The following is an 18,490-nucleotide window of genomic DNA, read 5'->3' on the forward strand; positions in this document are numbered from 1 at the left end:
TTCCCAGGGGAAAGACCCCAGGGATGGTGTCCAACGCCACACAGTGGGGAGGGGGTGAGCAGCTGGGGACGCGCCCGGGGCATCCCTGGGGGGCCGGAGCCCCACAGGGCCTGGGGGGGACATCACCTCTGCAGGTCCTGCCGTCCTCCTCCAGCAGGTAGCCTCGGGGGCAGGCGCACAGGAAGCTGCCCTCGGTGTTTTTGCAGATGAAGGCACACGGCGCGGGGGCCTGGGCACACTCATCCACATCTGGAGGGTCGGCAGCATGCAGGGGGTCAGACAGATGTTCCCAGAGGCTCAGGGCCTGCGGTCTCCACTCAGGCCCCGCCGCGGCCTCCTTCCCACGCCCTAACCAATCAGACTCTGTGGGCTTCCATGAGGAGTTGGCACTTTTTCCATAAAAAGCCAGAGAATAGACACGTTTGGCTTTGTGGACCAAGTGGTTTCGGTTCCAACTACTCAACTCGGCCTTTGTGGCAGGAAAGCAGCCACCGAGGGAAGGAAAACAAGTAGGCAGGGCCGTGTGCCAATAAAACTTTATTAACAAGAACAAGTGGAGGGCCAGACTAGGCCCCTGAATGGGGGCTTGCTGATCCCTCACCTGGATGAACCGCTCTGACCCAGTGTAACTGAAAATCTTAGGAGGCACAAAATAACAGGAGGAGAGTTGCCCAGGTAGGGTCGGGGCAGGGGCAGGACCAGGGATGCTCTGTTCCAGGTTTGCAGGCTGCACAAAGGGGGCGGGGCCGGGCCAGGGGATGGGGGTGGGGAGGCTCACCCAGGCAGGCTGTGGCAGCAGCGTCCGGCATGTACCCCGCCTGGCAGCGACAGCGGAAGGAGCCAAGGCTGTTGATGCACTCGCCGTGGGGGCACAGGGGAGCGAGCATGCGACACTCGTCCACATCTGGGGATAAGCGGGGCTCAGCCGTGCCGGCTGCCTCGGGTCACTGGGGCACACCTCCACCCTCCTGCCCACCAGCCTTCTGCCTGGGGCAAGGCCAGCCTCGGCTTCCCCTTCCTGACCTCGCAGCCCCCACCCTTAGGTGTGAGTCCTAGCTCTCCCGGCAGGACACACTAGCGAAGCTCCTTCCACTATGTAGAGAGAACACTTGCCAGGCAGGGAGGGGGGACACCCTCCCCACAGTCTCACCAGGGCACCCATGCACAGGCGTGGAAGTACAGACAGAGATACACACACACTGCACACCAGTCACACGGTGACGCACAGAATCACAAGGACACACGCTCACGGGCTCCTCTGTCCCCCCAGACACAGCCTTGTAAAGGCACTTCCTCCTCAGTCCTTGATGTCACGGCGGCTCACTTGGGATGACCTGTCTCACCCCCCCCCCCCATACGCTGGATGAGACGCACTCATGCAGAGAAACACTCTCCCTCACACACGCACCTACCCTGACGGACATACTTGCTAGATTCCAAAACACGCAGGTGGGCTCAGTCCCCCTCAACCCCGTGGCATGTACTCCTCATGCAGCCAGCACGCACAAAACACACACCAGCCTCTCCCCTCACTGGCACACACACACACACAACACATGCTCACTAACATGCTCACACACAAGGAGAACGCACACCGGCTTGCACACCTGCTCACCCCTTCACCCAAGTTCATGCACCCACACAGGAACGAATGGGCTCTGGTTCACACTGGTGTGCACACGCCAGCCTGCACAGAGGTGCACACAGTGTGCACACTCTAGCACCCTCTGGGACAGGACACGACCATGAACAAACTCCCCCCTCACCTTGGCCTCCGGCGGTGTAGCCCGAGCCATGTGGGCACAGGGCCCTGTGGACAGAGGTGCCGGGCAGGGGACAGAGCTCGCAGCGGGGCCCCCAGGCCCGGCCGCCCCCACAGCAGCACTGGGCCCTTGTGACAGCCTCCCCGCTGCTCGATGGAGCCTGGCACACGGCCTGCAGCACCTCGGAGAAGCAGGGCCCCTGCCGGATGTCTGCGAAGGACATGTGGGGGGTGGTGGGCGGGAGAAACGTGCCGTCCAGGGCCCCTGGCCCCTGGCGTCCGGCGGCACCGATTGTCTCCCGAGGGCTCCCACATGTCTCTGACATGGCTCTGCGGGGCCCTGGGGTGAAATCCTCCAAACCACTGTCACCCGGCCCTGCTAGATGCCCTCTTGGGGTCAGACAGGCCCTGTGGGCTCAGAGCCGGGCGGCTGCCTGAGGTCAAAGGGCAGCGTGGGAGCCAGGGAACGGGGGAGGGGGCACGGGGTGCTGGTATGCCGGACAGACAGTGGGGACAGAGCAGAGGGACGATGCCCAGGGGCTGGTGGGAAGCAGAAAGGACAGGACGGGGTGCAGAAGAGGCTGCTGGAGACTCCAGGGGCCTGGCCTGCGGCCCTGCCTGGCGCTGGGGCATTGCGGAGACAGGGCTTGGGGGGCAAGAGGCTGAGCTGGCTCTGGGGTGAGCTGTGTCGGGGGGCTTGGCTTCGGAGCTCCTTGGCAAGTGGGGATGGCTGTGCCCGCCGTGCCTGGCCACACTCACCCTGGCACTCGGTGCCGGCAGGGCTGAGCTGGAAGCCCTCATCACAGTCACACTGGAAGCTGCCCACAGTGTTGACACAGCGACCGTTGGCGCACAGGCTGGGCTGGGTGTGACATTCATCCTCATCTGCGGTGGGAGGGATGAGGCAGGGTGCCGGGGAGGCCAGACCCCCCCGAGCCAGCCTCCCTTCGCCCTGGAGAGTCCCCTCCCGCCGCATTCTCTTGCTTTGACTTCCCTCTCCGCCCCGGGGGGTGTCCCTGCACCCCCAAAGCACCCCCATACCTGTGCAGCCGTCCCTGGAGTTGGACTGCGGCCGCAGGCCTGGGGGGCAGACGCAGGCGAAGGTGCCGATGAGGTTCTTGCACAGCATGCCCCGTTCGTGGCAGTCCTGCTGACCGTCCGCACACTCGTCCACGTCTGCATAACCAGGGATAGAGGGTGGCCAAGGTCAGGCGCCCCATGGCCTGGCCCCGGGCTGTGGGGCCTGGATCCTACCTCCCTCTGGGGCCTCACCTGGGGCCGGGGTGAGGTCCACACAGCACTGCACGTGCCCAGCCCCCCCCCCCACACACACCCGCCCAGGCCTCTTGAGAGCCGAGGGGTCACAACTGTCTGCACACCCGCAACCCCTGCCCACATCAGAGTCTGTGAACCTGTCCGGTTCACCACGGTCCCTGGAGCACGAACCCCACAGGAGCCCTGGAGGGCCCAAGTCCCAGCCCAGAGCTTCTCAGCTTTGACACTAAGGACATTTGGGCCCCAAGAACCCCTCGTGGGGGACACCATTCCATGCTCTGTGGTGTATTTAGCAGCATCCCTGGCCACCTGATGCCTGTAGCACCCCCCATCCTGCACCCAACTGTGACAATAGGAACTGTCTCCAGACATTGTCACCTCCCCTGGGGGCCACAGTTGCTGTCCTCACTGTCCTGCTCAGCTCTGGAGGGGCCACCTGACCTGTTAGACTCGGAACCCTGTTTTCAACAGAAGCACCTGTCACAGAAGGGCGCCCACTGCACTTCACGGGCCTCAGGGCTCCGCTCACTTCATCTCACCCTCGGGAGACCCCTGCTCTTATCTCCCTGCCTTCTCCAGGATGGGGAGCCCTGGGGCCCGCCCAGCACCCACTGCTGCCCCTGCCCCTGCCCGTCCTACCTCGGCACATGGCCCCGTCCTCTCGCAGGGCATAGCCGGCTGGGCAGGTGCACACGTAGGAGCCCTCAGTGTTGCGGCAGCGGAAGGCGCAGAGCAGGGGGTTCAGGGAGCACTCGTCGATGTCTGGGGAGGCCAAGGCAGAGGCCAGCTGGGCTGGTCGGCCTCTGGGGTCCACGCCCCCACCTCCAGGCCAGCCCCTGGCGGGGCCCCCCCACCAGTGCACAGCCCAGCTCCTGGGCAGGCAGGGTCTTACCCTCGCAGGTCATCATGGGGCCAGGCTCAAAGCCATCAGCGCAGGCACACTCGAAGCCTCCGATGACATTAGTGCAGGTGCCTTGGCCACAGGGATGCCCGATGGAGCACTCATCTGTGTCTGGGGTCAGGGGAGGGTGGTCAGGGCCCGCAGAGAGCCCCCCCCTCAACTGATGCCCCTGGCTTCATAGGGCCAGGTCTGGTGGCCCTCTGCACTGGATGCAGGGTGGGCACCCCACTCCCTCCTTCCAGAGGACGCGGGTTGGTCACGCACCCACGCAGCGGATGCCCGTGAAGTCCAGGCTGTAGCCAAAGGGACATTCGCAGCGGAACGAGCCATCAGTGTTGACACAGAGGCCATTGGTGCAGACGCCGGGGCTCTCCGCACACTCGTTCACATCTGAGGGAGGCAGGGGTTGCAGGCACGGCATCTGTCACACGCAGCCACACCCAGGCTGCCTTCCTTCCCTCCGGGGGGCCCCCCCGTGCGGTCCAGGGCCACCCACTGGCCAAGAAGGGAGCCTGACACTTGGGAACGGGGGCAGAGTACAGACAGGGCTGGGTGGCCGGGGAGGCAGGTGCGGTGGCCGGGAGGGGCCCTTAGCACGTGGGTGACGGGCTCACCTTCCCGAGAGTCATCCGGGCCTGGGACGGCCCCGTGGCCAAAGGGGCAGAGCTCCTGAAAGGCAGCTGGACATCAAGAGGGGAAGGTGGTGAGGGCTGGGGGCTGGTGCAGCCCCCAGGAGCCCCCCTGAGCGGGTGTAGGAAACCAAAGGGATGCAGGCAGGCAGGTAAAACCCAAGGGGAGACTAGACAGGCGGGGCGGGGCGCTCACCGCTGCCCTCCTGAGGACACAGCTCACAGGGGTCGTCCCAGCCCTCGCCAGGCCTCTGGCTGCAACAGCACCGGGTCTTGGTGGTGTTGAAAGCTTTGGGCACAGAGCACTTCCCAGCCTCAAAATGGGTGAAGCAGAAACTCTGCCGCGTGTCTGTGGGGCGACCCCCGGGGAAACATTTGAAGGTCATCCGGTCCCCGAGAACAGGGTGCCCAGACCCTACCAGTGGCCAATCAGAACCAAGTGCAGGCCCTTGACCGTGGTGACTGGCTCCGAGATGGACGTGTGACCCACCCTGGGCCAATGTGGGTCAGTCCTCGGGGCTTCTGCTGGACCCCCAGACACCCCTTCCAGTAACGCCCCACATCCACAGCTGTGGGGGTGCCCCCAAGGTAGGGAGAGCAAACTCAGCCACGGTTATTCCTGGCTCAGTAGCCCCTTTGTGGAGAGATGAAGATCCCAGAGAGCCAGAGGACCTGGGACTTTGGACCCCAAATCCTTATCATGAGCCTCTGGTCCTCAGCCCGGACCTCTCATCAACCTGAGAAGTCCTCCAGGGCAGGTTAGGGTCTGAACAACAAATACTGGTGGAGTTACCCCGCCCTCCCCCGCTGTTGCCTCTAACCTGGGAGAGAAGAGGCTGGCTCGGACTGGTGGAGGCTAGCCTAGCTGAGACGAAGCCAGCCCAGGTAGGGCAACTGCAGCCACTACAGGGCGAGCAAAGCCCAGGGGACCAGGTTAGCCCAGACTGGACCGGGATAGCCCTTTGTAGAAGTGACGTGTCTGGCCAACAGGTTGCCTGGACTAGACTAACCCCACTAACGCAGAGAAGCGTTTCAGCCCAGACAGAGCTCTTGGAGATCCATACAGGAACCTGCAGCCCCCCGTATCTGGGTGACCCGACTCTTCTCTCCCTCTCTAAGCCCTGTGTGCTTCTTTGGGCCACACACTCACCAAAGCAACGGTGCCCATTGTCCGAGAGGACAAAGCCAGGTGGGCAGAGGCACTGAAAGCTCCCGGGGCTGTTGGTACAGGTGCCAAAGAGGCAGAGGTTGGGCTCCTTCAGGCACTCGTCGATGTCTAAAGGGGCAGGGACATGAGCTGGGTGGAGGGTACCCAGGACCTCCGCCAGAGTGGGACAGCCTCGGCTGTCAGGAGGGGCAGACAGAGCAGGGGCCGAGCCCGGGAGGGTCCAGCGACCAAGGCAGGGCAGGTGCCCTTGGGACTCAGCATGAGCTGGAGCACCAGGTGAGTTGTGTCGGAGTGAGTTGGTGGTGGTCGGGGGAGGGGGGGTCTTTGCCTAGAAGGTATCTCCAGGTCAGGGGTCATGGTCAGGGAAAGTTCATCTTTAGAGACCAACTTTGTACAAAGCTAACCAAGATTGGATACACTTAGCTTACGCTGGATGAGGTTAGCTCCAGGTAACTGGTAGCCCAGAGAGAGCAGACCAGGGGAGGCCAGGCCAGACCGATCGAGGTTAGCGCACCTGGTCCCGGGCCAGCCCATCTGCTCAGGCCAGACTGGTCCAGATTAGCCAACACGGTACAAAGTCACCCCGATGCGCAATTACGCCAGTGGAGCTCAGGCCAGACTGGTCCTTGACCATCATTCATTGAGTAAGGAGTTCTAGATTCACCACGACCCCACACCCATGCCCCTTTTATAGGAGTCATGAGGAAGCCTGTGGGCCCCAGAGAGGGAACCTGAGCCGAGCGGCCAAAATGATCCTAACAGCAGTAATCGTGTATGGAGCCGTGTTGGGTGCTGTGCTGAGTACACCTCCACCCTCACCATGACCCCAGCTGGCCTTCCCATATTACAGATGGGGAAACAGAGGCCCGGAGATGCCTCCCCAGCCCCAGAGTGGGAGTTGGGGCTGGACACTCACCGACACAGCGGTCATTCTGCACCTGGAAGCCAGGAGGACAGATGCAGCGGAAGGAGCCCTCGAGGTTCTGGCAAGTGCCTGGCAGGCAGGTTCCCGTGAGGCTGAAACACTCATTGGTGTCTGTGGAGAGGAAGAGGAGGGGTCTCAGCACCCTCACTTCAGAAAACGTAGGTTTTTTAAGACAGCCTTACCCCTACACCACAAACCCTGTGAAAGCCTGGGTGTGATGCGCTAGTTTTCTTTCTTTTTATACCTTAAAATAAATGTACGATTACGGAACGGAACCGTGAGGACTTGGAAGTACCAACCGCAGGTAAACTTGGAGCAAGTGCTGGCAGAGACGGCTCCCACCGCAAGGCGGGACTCACCCACGCAGTTCTTCCCGTCGGCCGTGAGCTCGAAGCCATCCTGGCAGAGGCAGTGGAAGGAGCCGGCTGTGTTGAGGCACTGGCCAAATCGGCACACCTGCCCCGCCAGAGTGCGGCACTCATCCATGTCTGCAGAGGGGGTGGGGGTATGGGCAGGCGGGGTCACCCACGGTCCTGGGGCTCTGAGCCTCCCTTGCCCTTCCATCCACAATGACCTGACGTTGACGGTAGTGACTTTAATTTATCATATACCCATGTCCTAGGCTCTGTGCACTAACCTCTAACTATCCAAGGAGGCAGATACCAGTATTGTCACACTTTAAGACAATTTTTTTATTTCAGAGAGAGAGAGAGCACAGAAGGAGAATAAGAGGGAGAAGCAGATTCTCTGCTGAACAGAGAACCCAATGAGGGGCTCGATCCAGGAACCCTGAGGCCATGACCCGAGCAGAAGGCAGACGCTTGACCGACTGAGCCACTCAGGCGCCCCAGCCAGTATCGTAGCACTCGATGCTATGAATTTGCCTCTGGCTACTCCATTAGCTGAACCCCACAAATTTTGCTGTTTTCATTTTCTTTTTTTTTTTTTAATTTTTATTTATTTATGATAGTCACAGAGAGAGAGAGAGAGGCAGAGACACAGGCAGAGTGAGAAGCAGGCCCCATGCACCGGGAGCCCTACGTGGGATTTGATCCCGGGTCTCCAGGATCACGCCCAGGGCCAAAGGCAGGCGCCAAACCGCTGCGCCACCCAGGGATCCCTTCATTTTCATCTAATTCAAAATATTTTCTTTTTCTTTTTTTTTAAGATTATGTATGTATTTATTCATGAGAGACACACAGAGAGAGAGGCAGAGACACAGGCAGAGGGAGAGGCAGTCTCCATGCAGGGAGCCCGATGTGGGGTGCAATCCCGGTATTCCAGGATCATGCCGAGTCAAAGGCAGATGCTCAACCCCTGAGCCACCCAGGCGTCCCCCCCCCCTTTTTTTTAAGTAATTCAAAATATTTTCTGATTTCCCTTATGATTTCTCTCTTGTGCTCTGGACTCTTCTATAGCAGTATGTTATTTAATTTCCAAATATTTGGGGATTTTTCTGGATGTCCTTCTGTGACTCATTTCTAATTCCCTTACATTCTGAGGACCCGCTTTGTGCGACTTCAATTCTTTTAAATGTTAAGGTTTGTTTTATGGCCCAGGCTATGGGCTTTCCTGGTAAATGTCCATGTGCACTTGAGAAGGACATGTGTTCTGGAATGTTCTATAAATACTGACCAGGTCTTAGGTGATTGACAGTGTGGTTCAGATCTTCCACAGCCTGATTGATTTTCTCCTTGCCCTCTCTTACTGAGGGAGGAGTGTTGACGTCTCCAACTATATCTGTGGGCTTATCTGTTTCTTTTCATAGTTCTGTCCATTTTTTATGTCATCTGTTTTGAAGCTCTGTTGTTAAATGCATATGAATTTATGGTCATCATGTCTTCTCAGAGAACTGCCCCCTGAGTATGTGATATCTCTCTTTGTTTCTGGTAATATTCCTTGTTATTACACTCTATTTCGTCTCGTATAAATTAGGTAGGTACTACTAATCTCCCTTTTTGAAGAGGAGGAAACTGAAGCCTAGAGAAGTGGATGACTTGTCTGGGGTCACGAAGCTGGCAGGTGCCAAAGCGGGGATTTGGAGTCTCGCCGCCTGACCCTGGAATGCATGCTTTCAACCACTGCACTCGACTGCAAGCATCACCCAGATCTTTGTCGCCCTCCCTGCACTGTCCACCTGCTGCCATCAACCTGAGTGTGAGAGACCCCCTGGCAGCTGACAATTGAAGAGGTGTGGGAACTTTTGTGGTTGACGCATTTTTAGAGGGAGCACCAACCGCTGGGGTTGTTTTATTGAAGGGATCCCTGAGGCCAGATCCTTTATTTCAGAGAGGGACCCTCAAGACAAGCCAAGGACCCACTTTTCCCGCCAGCCCAGGTGGCTCACCCACGCAATCTCCGCTGTGCGTTGCCACAAAGCCGGGGAAGCAGAGGCAGGTGTAGGAGCCGACTATGTTCTTGCAGGTCCCGTTTCCGCACGGCTGCCGGTCACACTCGTCGACGTCTGCCGGAGCAAAGCCCGTAAGCCCCATCCAGCTCACCCAGGGCATCGGGCAGCGCAGGGAGTGAAGGCCTGGCTGGACCCAGCCTGCCTCCCCTGCACCTAGCCCTGGCCAGGTGGATGGGCAGCGACACCGAGGGCGGGGTGTGTGGGGGTGTGGCTAAAAAGTGCCCCACAACTATTTATTGCTATTTTGCAAACTTAGGCATAAGGAGGTGAATAAGTCATTTACCCCCACTTACCCTTAAGTGCCCAGACTCAAACCTGGTCTGTCTGTGAACCAGGTGGATGAAAGCACTGTCCTCACCCCAGGGGAGGTGTAGACCTGTGCCCCTCTCCCCCACTTCGCAGCCTGGCTCTCCGGGAGGAAGCAGGCAGGGACTCTCACCCATGCACAGGGTCTGGTCCGCCGAGGCCCGGAAGCCACGGTGACAGAGGCACGTGTAGCTGCCCTCTGTGTCCACGCAGTCGCCGTGGCTACAGACGTTTGGGATCTCCCGACACTCGTTCTGTCCTGGGGGAGGGCAGGCAGTGTGGTGTCCCTGGGACCCCACCTCCACACACACACACACACACACTCTCTCTCTCTCTCTCTCTCTCTCTTTCTCTGTTTGCTGAGCCCTTCTGTGCTGTGATGGGGAAGCCAGAGCTGCCTGGAAGCTCCGTATTCAAGCTGCTGCCGGCACATGCTCTCATTCCTCTCCCAACCCCCAACAACAGGTGCTCGGCACCCCCACCGCCCCATGGATGTGGCACCCCACAGCCACGGAGAAAGGCCCGGACAGAGCCATGCCCTACTCAGGTCACAGGGGACAGGGCCTAGCTTTGCCCCATACCCCACACCCTCAGCCCCCTACCTGCGCCCTGCTGGGGTCCCCACTCACCCATGCAAGCCCCACCGGGCGACAGCCTGTACCCTCGGGCACACACGCAGCGGTAGCTGCCAGGGATATTGATGCAGTCGGCATTCTGCTGGCAGGGGCTCTCCCCGCTGGCACACTCGTTCATGTCTGCGGGACACAGCCAACGGGCAGGAGTGCAGTGGAGGCTCCCCTGCCAGAATCCAACCCCAAACCCTGCCCCAGCCTTTGAAAGCAGGGAATCTCTCTGGGAGAAGCCGAACCAGAGGGTGAGCAGTTATGTGGGAAAGGCATTAGCCCAATTGTACAGAAAGGGAAACTGAGGCTTGTGGCGCTGAAATGATTTGCCTAGAGAGCACGGGGTGGGGGAACAGCCTCCCATCCAGGGCTGGGGAGGCCAGGCAGGTGGCACCTTCGCAGACCAGCAGGACGCTGTTGTAGCTGAAGCCCGTGGGGCACTCGCAGCGGAAGCTCCCGATCTGGTTGATGCAGATGCCACTGGCACAAATGGCCGGGATCTCTCCACACTCGTCAATGTCTGGGGAGGGCGTCAGCCGTCAGCGGGACAGCCCAGCCCCAGGGAGCATCTGGGGGCGCTGAGCCAAGGGGCCATGCGGTCTGGCCGCAGACGAGCACCTGCTCAAGCAATTCTGCGGTGGCCAAAATCTTTCTGACACCAGGGAAGAGATGGGGATGCGGGACGAAGGGCAAAGAGCAGAGGGAGCGGGCGTGTCTCCACTGCAAACCCACTGGCTCGGCCCAGCAAGGCTGCCTGTGCCTCGAGGGGTCTGCTGTGAGAGCAAGGAGCCGCGTGGGGGGTCCTGGGACCACGTGGAGCAAGAAACTGGAAGGAGAACAGCGGTCGTCAGGGGCGTGATTGCTCATGGGGGACCGGGTTTCTTTTTGGGTGATGCAGATGCTCTCACTTAGACTGCGGGGATGGCTGCAGCCCTCCGTGAGCACACGGGGAACCACGGCATTGCACCTGAGCCGGGCGGAGTGTGTGGATGTGAGTTAGATCCCGAGAGAGCTGTTATGTAGACAGTTGACACTTAAACAGCACAGGTGCGAATTGCAGGGGGCCACTCAGGCATCTATATTTATTTTTTATATAAAAATATAAATACTTTCCTTAGGTGCAGCTTCCCGATGATTTTCTTAACGTTTTCTTGACGCTAGCTTACTTTATTGTTAGGAATGCAGCCTCCTATTCAAATGTGTAAAATTTGTGTTAATCTACTGTTTACCTTTTCAGTAAGGCTTCTGGCTGCCAATAGACTACTAGTTAGGTTTTGGGGGAGTCAACAGTTTTATGCAGATTTTTTGACCGTACGGGGTTTGATGCCCCTAACCTTCATGCTGTTCAAGGGTCAACTGTATAAAAAGGGAATCCAAATAAATAAATAAATAAATAAATAAATAAATAAATAAATAAATAAATAAAAAGGGAATCCAGGGGCACCTGGGTGGCTCAGGTGGTTAAGTGTCTGCCTTCGGCTCAGGTCATGATCCCGGGGTCCTGGAATTGAGCCCCAAGTCGGGCTCCCTGCTCAGCAAGGAGACTGCTTCTCTCTCTGCCCTTCCCCACCACTTGTTCTCTCTTTCTCTCTCTCTCTCTCCCTCAAATAAAAAAATAAAATCCTAAAAAAAAAAAAAAAAAAAAAAAAAAAAGGAATCCAGTGTCCAGCCATGGGGGACCAGGACGGGTCCACATACGGTACATATACTATAAAGCAAGGCAAGAGGGATAGCACGGCAAGCAGTAACCTGCCCGGATCTCCACAACCTGTTGCTGGCTGAAAAAAAGATGAGTTGCAGGCCAACGTGTAGTGAATTAGAGAATTTTAAAGTTTCAAACTCCCCAGAAAACAGTGCCATACATTCTCAATAGCCACCTCTACATGTACTGAAATGCACAAAGAAGGATCTAGAAATCCTTAGGACACACAACATGGGAATCTTGGGAGAGTGAAGGGGACTTCAGTTGGACACGGTGACTGCAGGGGGAGTAGATCTTAAGTGCTGTGCTTGTTTATTTTATTTTTATTTTTTTAAAGATTTTATTTATTTATTCATGAGAGAGAGAGGCAGAGACATAGGCACAGGGAGAAACAGGCTCCCTGCAGGGGAGCCTGATGCGGGACTCGATCCCAGGACCCCGGGACCACGACCTGAGCCAAAGGCAGGCACTGAACTGCTGAGCCACGTAGGTGCTCCCCCTTTTTTCTGCCATGCTTTTTTTAAAATTTTTTAATTTTAATTAAAAAAAAATTTTTTTTTTGCCATGCTTGTTTTAAAGAATGAAAACATGCCCGTGAGGGGAAAACACCTGGAAATGGGTTCTTTAGTTCAACGCCACCGGCTGAAATGTGGCACGCAAGGATCAAATAGTACAAAACCTTGCTTAGCTTAGAACAGAAGTGTTCTGACCCATGTTGCAACACGGATGAACCTTGGGGAGACATCTCGCTCAGTGCAAAAAGCCAGACCCAGAAGGACACCTCCTGCAGGACCCCACTCCCAGGAGGTCCCCAGAGGAGGCCCGTCCACAGGGACAAAGAGGAGATGGTGGGAGCCAGGAGTGGGGCAGGGGGTGGGGGGGTCAGTGCTTCCTGGGGATGGGGCCTCTGTGTGGGGAGATGGAAGGTTCTGGAGATGGGTGGTGGGGGTGGCTGTGCAACCACATGAATCCGCTCAATGCCACTGAACTGGACACTTAAACATGGTTGAGATGGTAAATCTCACATTATGGTATTTATCAGAATTTTTAAAAATGAATGACAACTTAATAAAAATACTCTTTTTTTTTTTTTTTTAAAATAAAGTGGAAGTGTTTGGCAACAGGACTCCTGGGCCGGTCTGGGGAGTTGGAAGTGCCGGAGGGTGGGGTGGGGGTGCATGGAACAGAGAGGTCAAGGCTCTGGGGACAGAGGGACATGGGGACATGGTCACTCACCAAGGGGCTTCCCAGTGTGGATGTCAATGACGAAGCCAGGGGCCTGGTTTCCGCACAGGATCTGGTAGTCCACTGGGCAAGGGGGAACAGGGCAGAGGGTGCTGGGGCTGCAGACTCCCGGGGAGGACTCCTCCTCCTCTTCTTGGTCCCCCACTCATCGCCTCCTCCAACCCTCGCAGCCCAGCCCGCATGTGGCCTCCCGATAACTAGTCCCTCTCCCTCCCTCTGCTTTGACCAACACCAGAAGGGTCACGGGCAGCCCATCCACCTGGACAGCGTGATTTTCCAACACAGAGACGCAGAGATGCAGCCTCTCTCATCTCTTGGCTACACGAGTGCCGCCAACCACTCGTGCCCTCACCATAATAGGTAGACTCCTCACTTTGGACCTTGAGACCTTTGTCCCCTGGCCCTACTTCTCCAGCAGTAAACTCCCGCCCTCACCTTACACCGATTTCATTATATGTCTGGAGAGGCCCTGCTCCATCCTGTCACCAGAACTTCGCATATGCTGTTCCTTTTGCTGTTTCCTAGCAGAGCCCAGTTCAGCCTTGAGGACTCAGAAGCCCACGGGGAAGGCCCCCTTGGGCTCCCCGCTGACCCATCACACTGCTACCAGAGAGTTGACGCCATCACCCTTGGGGTCCCCCGGGGCACCTCATGCTTGTTGCATCCCATTGGCTGCAACTGAGAGGCTGCCAGGCAGCCCAGGTGTCTCCGGGCACACAGGACAGACACAGGCAGACATTCAGGCAGTGCCTCCTTGTCACCTTCCCCAAGGTGCCTGCCCTGGTCCTCACTCGCTCTTCTGTCTGCATCGTGATGAGAATGGCCCCTTGGCCTGTGTGGATTTCCACCTTGTCATATTCTACATGTACCTTAGATTCAGGTACATGAGATCTGGGCAGGTGCCTAAGTCCCAGCATCCAACCCAAGGGTGACATGTGATCTGTCCCGACAATCTCCTGACCAGAGTTGGAGGTTTGTGGCTTCCTTCCAGCCTGCTCAAGCTTGGGTCTGTCCAGTTCTGTTTCCTAGAACCCAGAACAGGCTCACCTGTTACCCCCAGAAAAGCCCAACAGCGATCCCTGCTCCATCGTCCTGCACCGGATGGACGCTCACCACCCCCTAAGCTGGTGTCCACCCAGAACCACCGAGTGTGACCATTTGGGGGAAATAGGATCTTGGCAGACGTCATCAAGAAAAGATGAGGTCATCCTGGATTAGGGTGGGCCCTGAATGCAATGACCAGTGTCCTTTAAGAAAAGAAGAGACATGCAGACACTCGGGGATAAGCCCCCATAAGAAGATGAAGGCAGAGATTAGGGACAGAGCTGCAAGCTGGGGAACACAAAGATGGCCCAGAGCTAACCAGAAGCTGGAAGATGCAAAGACTGATTTTAAGCTAGAGACTCTGGATGGAGCATGGCCCTGCTGACCCTTTGGCTTCTGACTTCTAGTCTTCAGAACTGGGGGAAAATTAATTTCTGGGGTTAAAAAGCCACCAAGTTTGTGTCATTTGTTGCCGCAGCCCTAGGAAACAAACTGTCCTAGCCAGCTCGGGCGCTATAACAAAATGCCACAGACCGGGGTGGGGGTGGGGGTGACTCTCATGCCTGTTCCTAGCCTGGTCTGGGGCTCAGTGCTGCCTCCAGGCCTTTGCCCATGCTGTTCCCTGCCCGGAACCCCTTCTTCATCACAAACAACACTTTAGCAGTCCTCCCCAGAGCTTCCCGAGTCTGCCCCTTCCCCTGCTCATGGGGACCCTGGTTCCTCTGACCAGTTTTGCTTTCCTTCCTGGCCCCAGGCACTCACTGACCTTGTCCCCCCCCCAAAAAAAAAATCCGTGAGTCTTCAAGGATCTTTACCACAAATACAAGCTTCGCTGACCCACTTTAAATTCCCCAAATCCACAAAATAGAAGAAAGGGAGCTTTGCCCACCCCAAGAGTGATGATTTCTGTACATCGACAAGGACATAACTTCAACCCCTCAGCCCTCACCAGAGCAATGTAGGATGAGAGCTCATCTGGGTGCCCTGAGCAGGGTGTGCCTCCTTAAATATTGCACTAAAAAGGACCAAGCTGGAAAGAAGGTTGAGGGGGGGGGCACTCACAGCTGGCAGGGGTGGGACAGGCCTCACAGGGTCTGTTCCAGGCCTGGCCGATGTTGTACGAGCAGCAGCACATCTTCCGGGTCACATTAAAGGCCAGCTCATTCCGACACGTGCCGTTATAGTGCCGGAAGCAGATGCTCTTCCTCATGTCTGCAGTTGGGTTAGGAAGAGGAGGGAGGATAAAAGACAGTTAGCCAGAGGAAGAGAGAGCCAGATGGATGGGAACTCATTCATGTAACCACTTGAAAATAATTGGCTTGATGATTCTGTCCCAAGACACATGGGGTGCCATTTACATTCAAGTTTTTGTTGGGTAGTGCACAACTTGAACAACCATTCATGGCAGCCCTGAGTCCCCGAATCCTGCATCTTGTTCTCTACTTTGACCAGCAACTCAAATACATATACCCTCCCTCTCTCTACTCCCCTAAACACACCCCTCCACACTCTTCCAAGGCATGGAGACCCCTAGAAGTCCCTTCCACACCCAAGTGCTTTTCCCACAACTGTCTGTCTCCCCAGTCACCACACTTCATACCCATGCAGTTGTTGCCACCGTTGACTTGCAGGTACTCTGCAGGGCAGACACAGGTGTAGTTCCCCAGGGTGTTGTAGCAGGTACCAGGGCCACAGATGCCCGAGTGTGCAGAGCATTCGTCGATGTCTACAGGGGAGGGAGTGGCAGCATCCAGGAGTTGTCTGGATAACTCCCCGCGGGGAGCCTGCTTCTCCCTCTGCCTGTGTCTCTGCCTCTCTGTGTCTCCCATGAATAAATAAATAAAATTTTAAAAATATGCAGGCATCCCAGTGGCATGGAAAGATCTGATGTGGAGCTAAGTGGGGGGAAAATTTACTATGATCTCATTTCTATTAAGAAAAAAACATGACTTCAGCCCATGAGTCAATTACATTATCACCAGGAGTGGGGCAGCCGTGTGGTTCCTAATGTGAGGTGACAGGAAATGTGAAGTTGATGTATTTTTCACATATTGCAAAAATCTTCTTCTTTTGATTTTCTTCAATCATTTAAAAAATGTAAAAAGCATTCTTAGCCAGTGGGCTGTACAAAAACAGGTGGTGGGATATTAGCGTGCTGGGAGCGGCATCACCAAAAATGGCAAAGTAAGGAACGCCAGCCTCCATTCCTCCACGAAAACTACTGAGCTGGCAAAAACTGACAAAAATCAACTTTTGCAGAACTCTGGACTCCAGTCAGGAACTTAAAACAACCGTGGAATCTGATATGGGAGGTTTCCTAAAGGATGCACAAGACAAAGGGGAGCCTGGCTGGCTCAGTCGGTAGAGCACATAACTCTTGATCTCGGGGTTGTGAGTTCGAGCCCCATGTGGGGTGTAGAGATGACTTAAAAAAAATCTTAAAAAAAAAAAAACAAAGGAATCCACAAAACCAAAACTGTTAGAGCCAATTAATAAGTGAGGTCAGCATAGTTGCAGCATATAAGACTAACATACAAATATCAGCTGTATTCCTGTATCCTGCCAGTGAGCCATCAAAAAGAAACTAAAAAAATGTGCTTAGGACAGCCCCGCTGGCTCAGCGGCTTAGCGCCTCCCTTTCTCAGGGAGTGATCCTAGAGACGCAGGATAGAGTCCCACGTCGGGCTCCCTGCATGGAGCCTGCTTCTCCCTCTGCCTGTGTCTGTCTCTGTCTGTCTGTCTGTCTCTCTCTCTCCCCCTGTGTCTCTCATGAATAAATAAATAAAATCTTTTTTTTAAAAATTGTGCTTATAATAGCGTCCAAAAAATTAAATGCTCAGGAAGAAATTTAGCCAAAGAAGTGCAGGAGTTGAATACCAAAAACTATAAAACATAACTGCAAAAAAAAAAAAAAATTAAAGAAAACCAGAGAAGTGGAAAAACTGATCCTAAATTCATATGGGATTGCAAGGGAACCTGCTTACCTAAAACCATCTTGGAAAAGGAAAAACAACGTCGGAGTGCTCACACTTCCCAATTTTGAAATGTACAATGTTCCAGTAATTGGGACAGTGGGGTGCTAGCAGCAGGGTAGACTTATAAATCAATGGAATATAATTGAGAGTCCAGAAATAAACCATATGTCACGTGAGCTTTGGCATGGGAGCCAAGACCAGTCAATGGGGAAAGAAGAGTCTCTTCACCAAATGGTGCAGGGACAACTGGATGTCCACAGGCAAAGGGATGAAGCTGGATCCCTCCGTGACACCCTACACAAACAGTAACTCACAATAAATAGAAAACCTAAATGTAAGAGCTTAAATGATAACATTTTTAGAAAAAGACATAGGGGTAAATCTTAATGATCCTGTATTTGGCAATGGATTCTAGATGACACCAAGGGCGCAGCTATGGAAGAAGAAAAAAAGATAAATTGGTCTTTATCAGAACTAAAACCTGTTGGGCATCAAAGACCACTATCAAGAAAGTGACAGGAATGGGAGGCACTATCACAGTCTGATAAGGGTCTTGTATCCAGAATATATAAAGAGCTTTCACAAATCAACAACAAAAAGACAAACATCCTCATTTAAAAATGGGCAGAAGATGTGAATGGACACTACTCCAGTGACATACAAATGACCAATGAGCATGTGAAAAGATGCTCACTAGTCATGAGTCATCAGGGAAGTGCAGATCAAACCCTAATGAGATGCCACCTCACACCCACGAGACAGTATAACTTTCAGCAACGGAAAATACCATTGTTGATGAGGATGTGGAGAAACTGGGACCCTTGCATACCACTAGTGGGCACATAAAGTGCTGTAGCTACTGCAGAAAACAGTTTGACAGTTCCTCAAACAAAATAGAACAGTCAAGAAATAGCCACACAACCCAGCGATTCCAGCAGTGAAACAAGCCATTCAACAAGGATCACGACCGCTACAGAATTTGCCCAGTGCCAATGAAGACTGGGGCTTCCTTATTCAAGATACGTGAAGAGTTTCAAGATGGTAACAGCAAAACATTGAGCCAAAGGTAAGCCCTTTGGAGAACAGGGTCCTGTGCTACTGCACAAGTCCCATCCCCAGAGTGACTGCTGGGAAGGGCTGAAAGGACTGCAGCCCTCAAGAGCACCGCTGGCCCTGAAAGGCTGCTCATCCAAGGTCAACATTCAGGTTGAAGTCTCCCTACCCTGTGATCTGTATTTATTGATAGGACCTGCTCTTTCTCCCTTGATATCCTAAGAGGTGGGGGAGGCAGAGAGGAATCTTTCAAGTATCTTTCAAGTATTTGTGTTCTGATTCTGGTGTGACTGCTTCCACCTCCGCATACAACAGAAATCGGTGTTTTGATCTGAGATCCCTCTCTCTTCCTTCCCCATTTCCTGGAGTTTCTAAATAGTGCTGCTCCAAGGAAAAGATATTCTGTCCTTATGTGTCAGTTTCGGTGTCTGGCTGCATATAGGTGTTCAATTAACAATGTTGAAAGGGGGAG

At 55.0% G+C, this 18,490-nt stretch overlaps 1 protein-coding gene across 1 annotated transcript in view; it reads right to left on the reverse strand.

Annotated features, from left to right (window-relative positions):
• FBN3 (fibrillin 3) overlaps nt 1-18,490 on the reverse strand; it is a 52,936-nt gene that overhangs the window by 7,788 nt on the left and 26,658 nt on the right. The window contains exons 38-57 of the mRNA XM_077860200.1: nt 15,591-15,716; nt 15,053-15,202; nt 12,938-13,009; nt 10,394-10,519; nt 10,006-10,131; nt 9,510-9,635; nt 9,008-9,124; nt 7,020-7,148; nt 6,652-6,771; nt 5,718-5,843; nt 4,764-4,916; nt 4,553-4,618; nt 4,203-4,328; nt 3,930-4,049; nt 3,677-3,799; nt 2,804-2,938; nt 2,522-2,647; nt 1,767-1,973; nt 779-904; nt 127-249 (exon numbers count right to left, since the gene is read on the reverse strand). Of these exons, the coding sequence (XP_077716326.1) occupies nt 127-249; nt 779-904; nt 1,767-1,973; nt 2,522-2,647; nt 2,804-2,938; nt 3,677-3,799; nt 3,930-4,049; nt 4,203-4,328; nt 4,553-4,618; nt 4,764-4,916; nt 5,718-5,843; nt 6,652-6,771; nt 7,020-7,148; nt 9,008-9,124; nt 9,510-9,635; nt 10,006-10,131; nt 10,394-10,519; nt 12,938-13,009; nt 15,053-15,202; nt 15,591-15,716 (2,523 nt within the window). The remainder of the gene's footprint in view (nt 1-126; nt 250-778; nt 905-1,766; nt 1,974-2,521; nt 2,648-2,803; nt 2,939-3,676; nt 3,800-3,929; nt 4,050-4,202; nt 4,329-4,552; nt 4,619-4,763; nt 4,917-5,717; nt 5,844-6,651; nt 6,772-7,019; nt 7,149-9,007; nt 9,125-9,509; nt 9,636-10,005; nt 10,132-10,393; nt 10,520-12,937; nt 13,010-15,052; nt 15,203-15,590; nt 15,717-18,490) is intronic.

The sequence above is a fragment of the Canis aureus genome, chromosome 19, assembly GCF_053574225.1.
Source record: "Canis aureus isolate CA01 chromosome 19, VMU_Caureus_v.1.0, whole genome shotgun sequence".
NCBI classification, from domain to species: domain Eukaryota; kingdom Metazoa; phylum Chordata; class Mammalia; order Carnivora; family Canidae; genus Canis; species Canis aureus.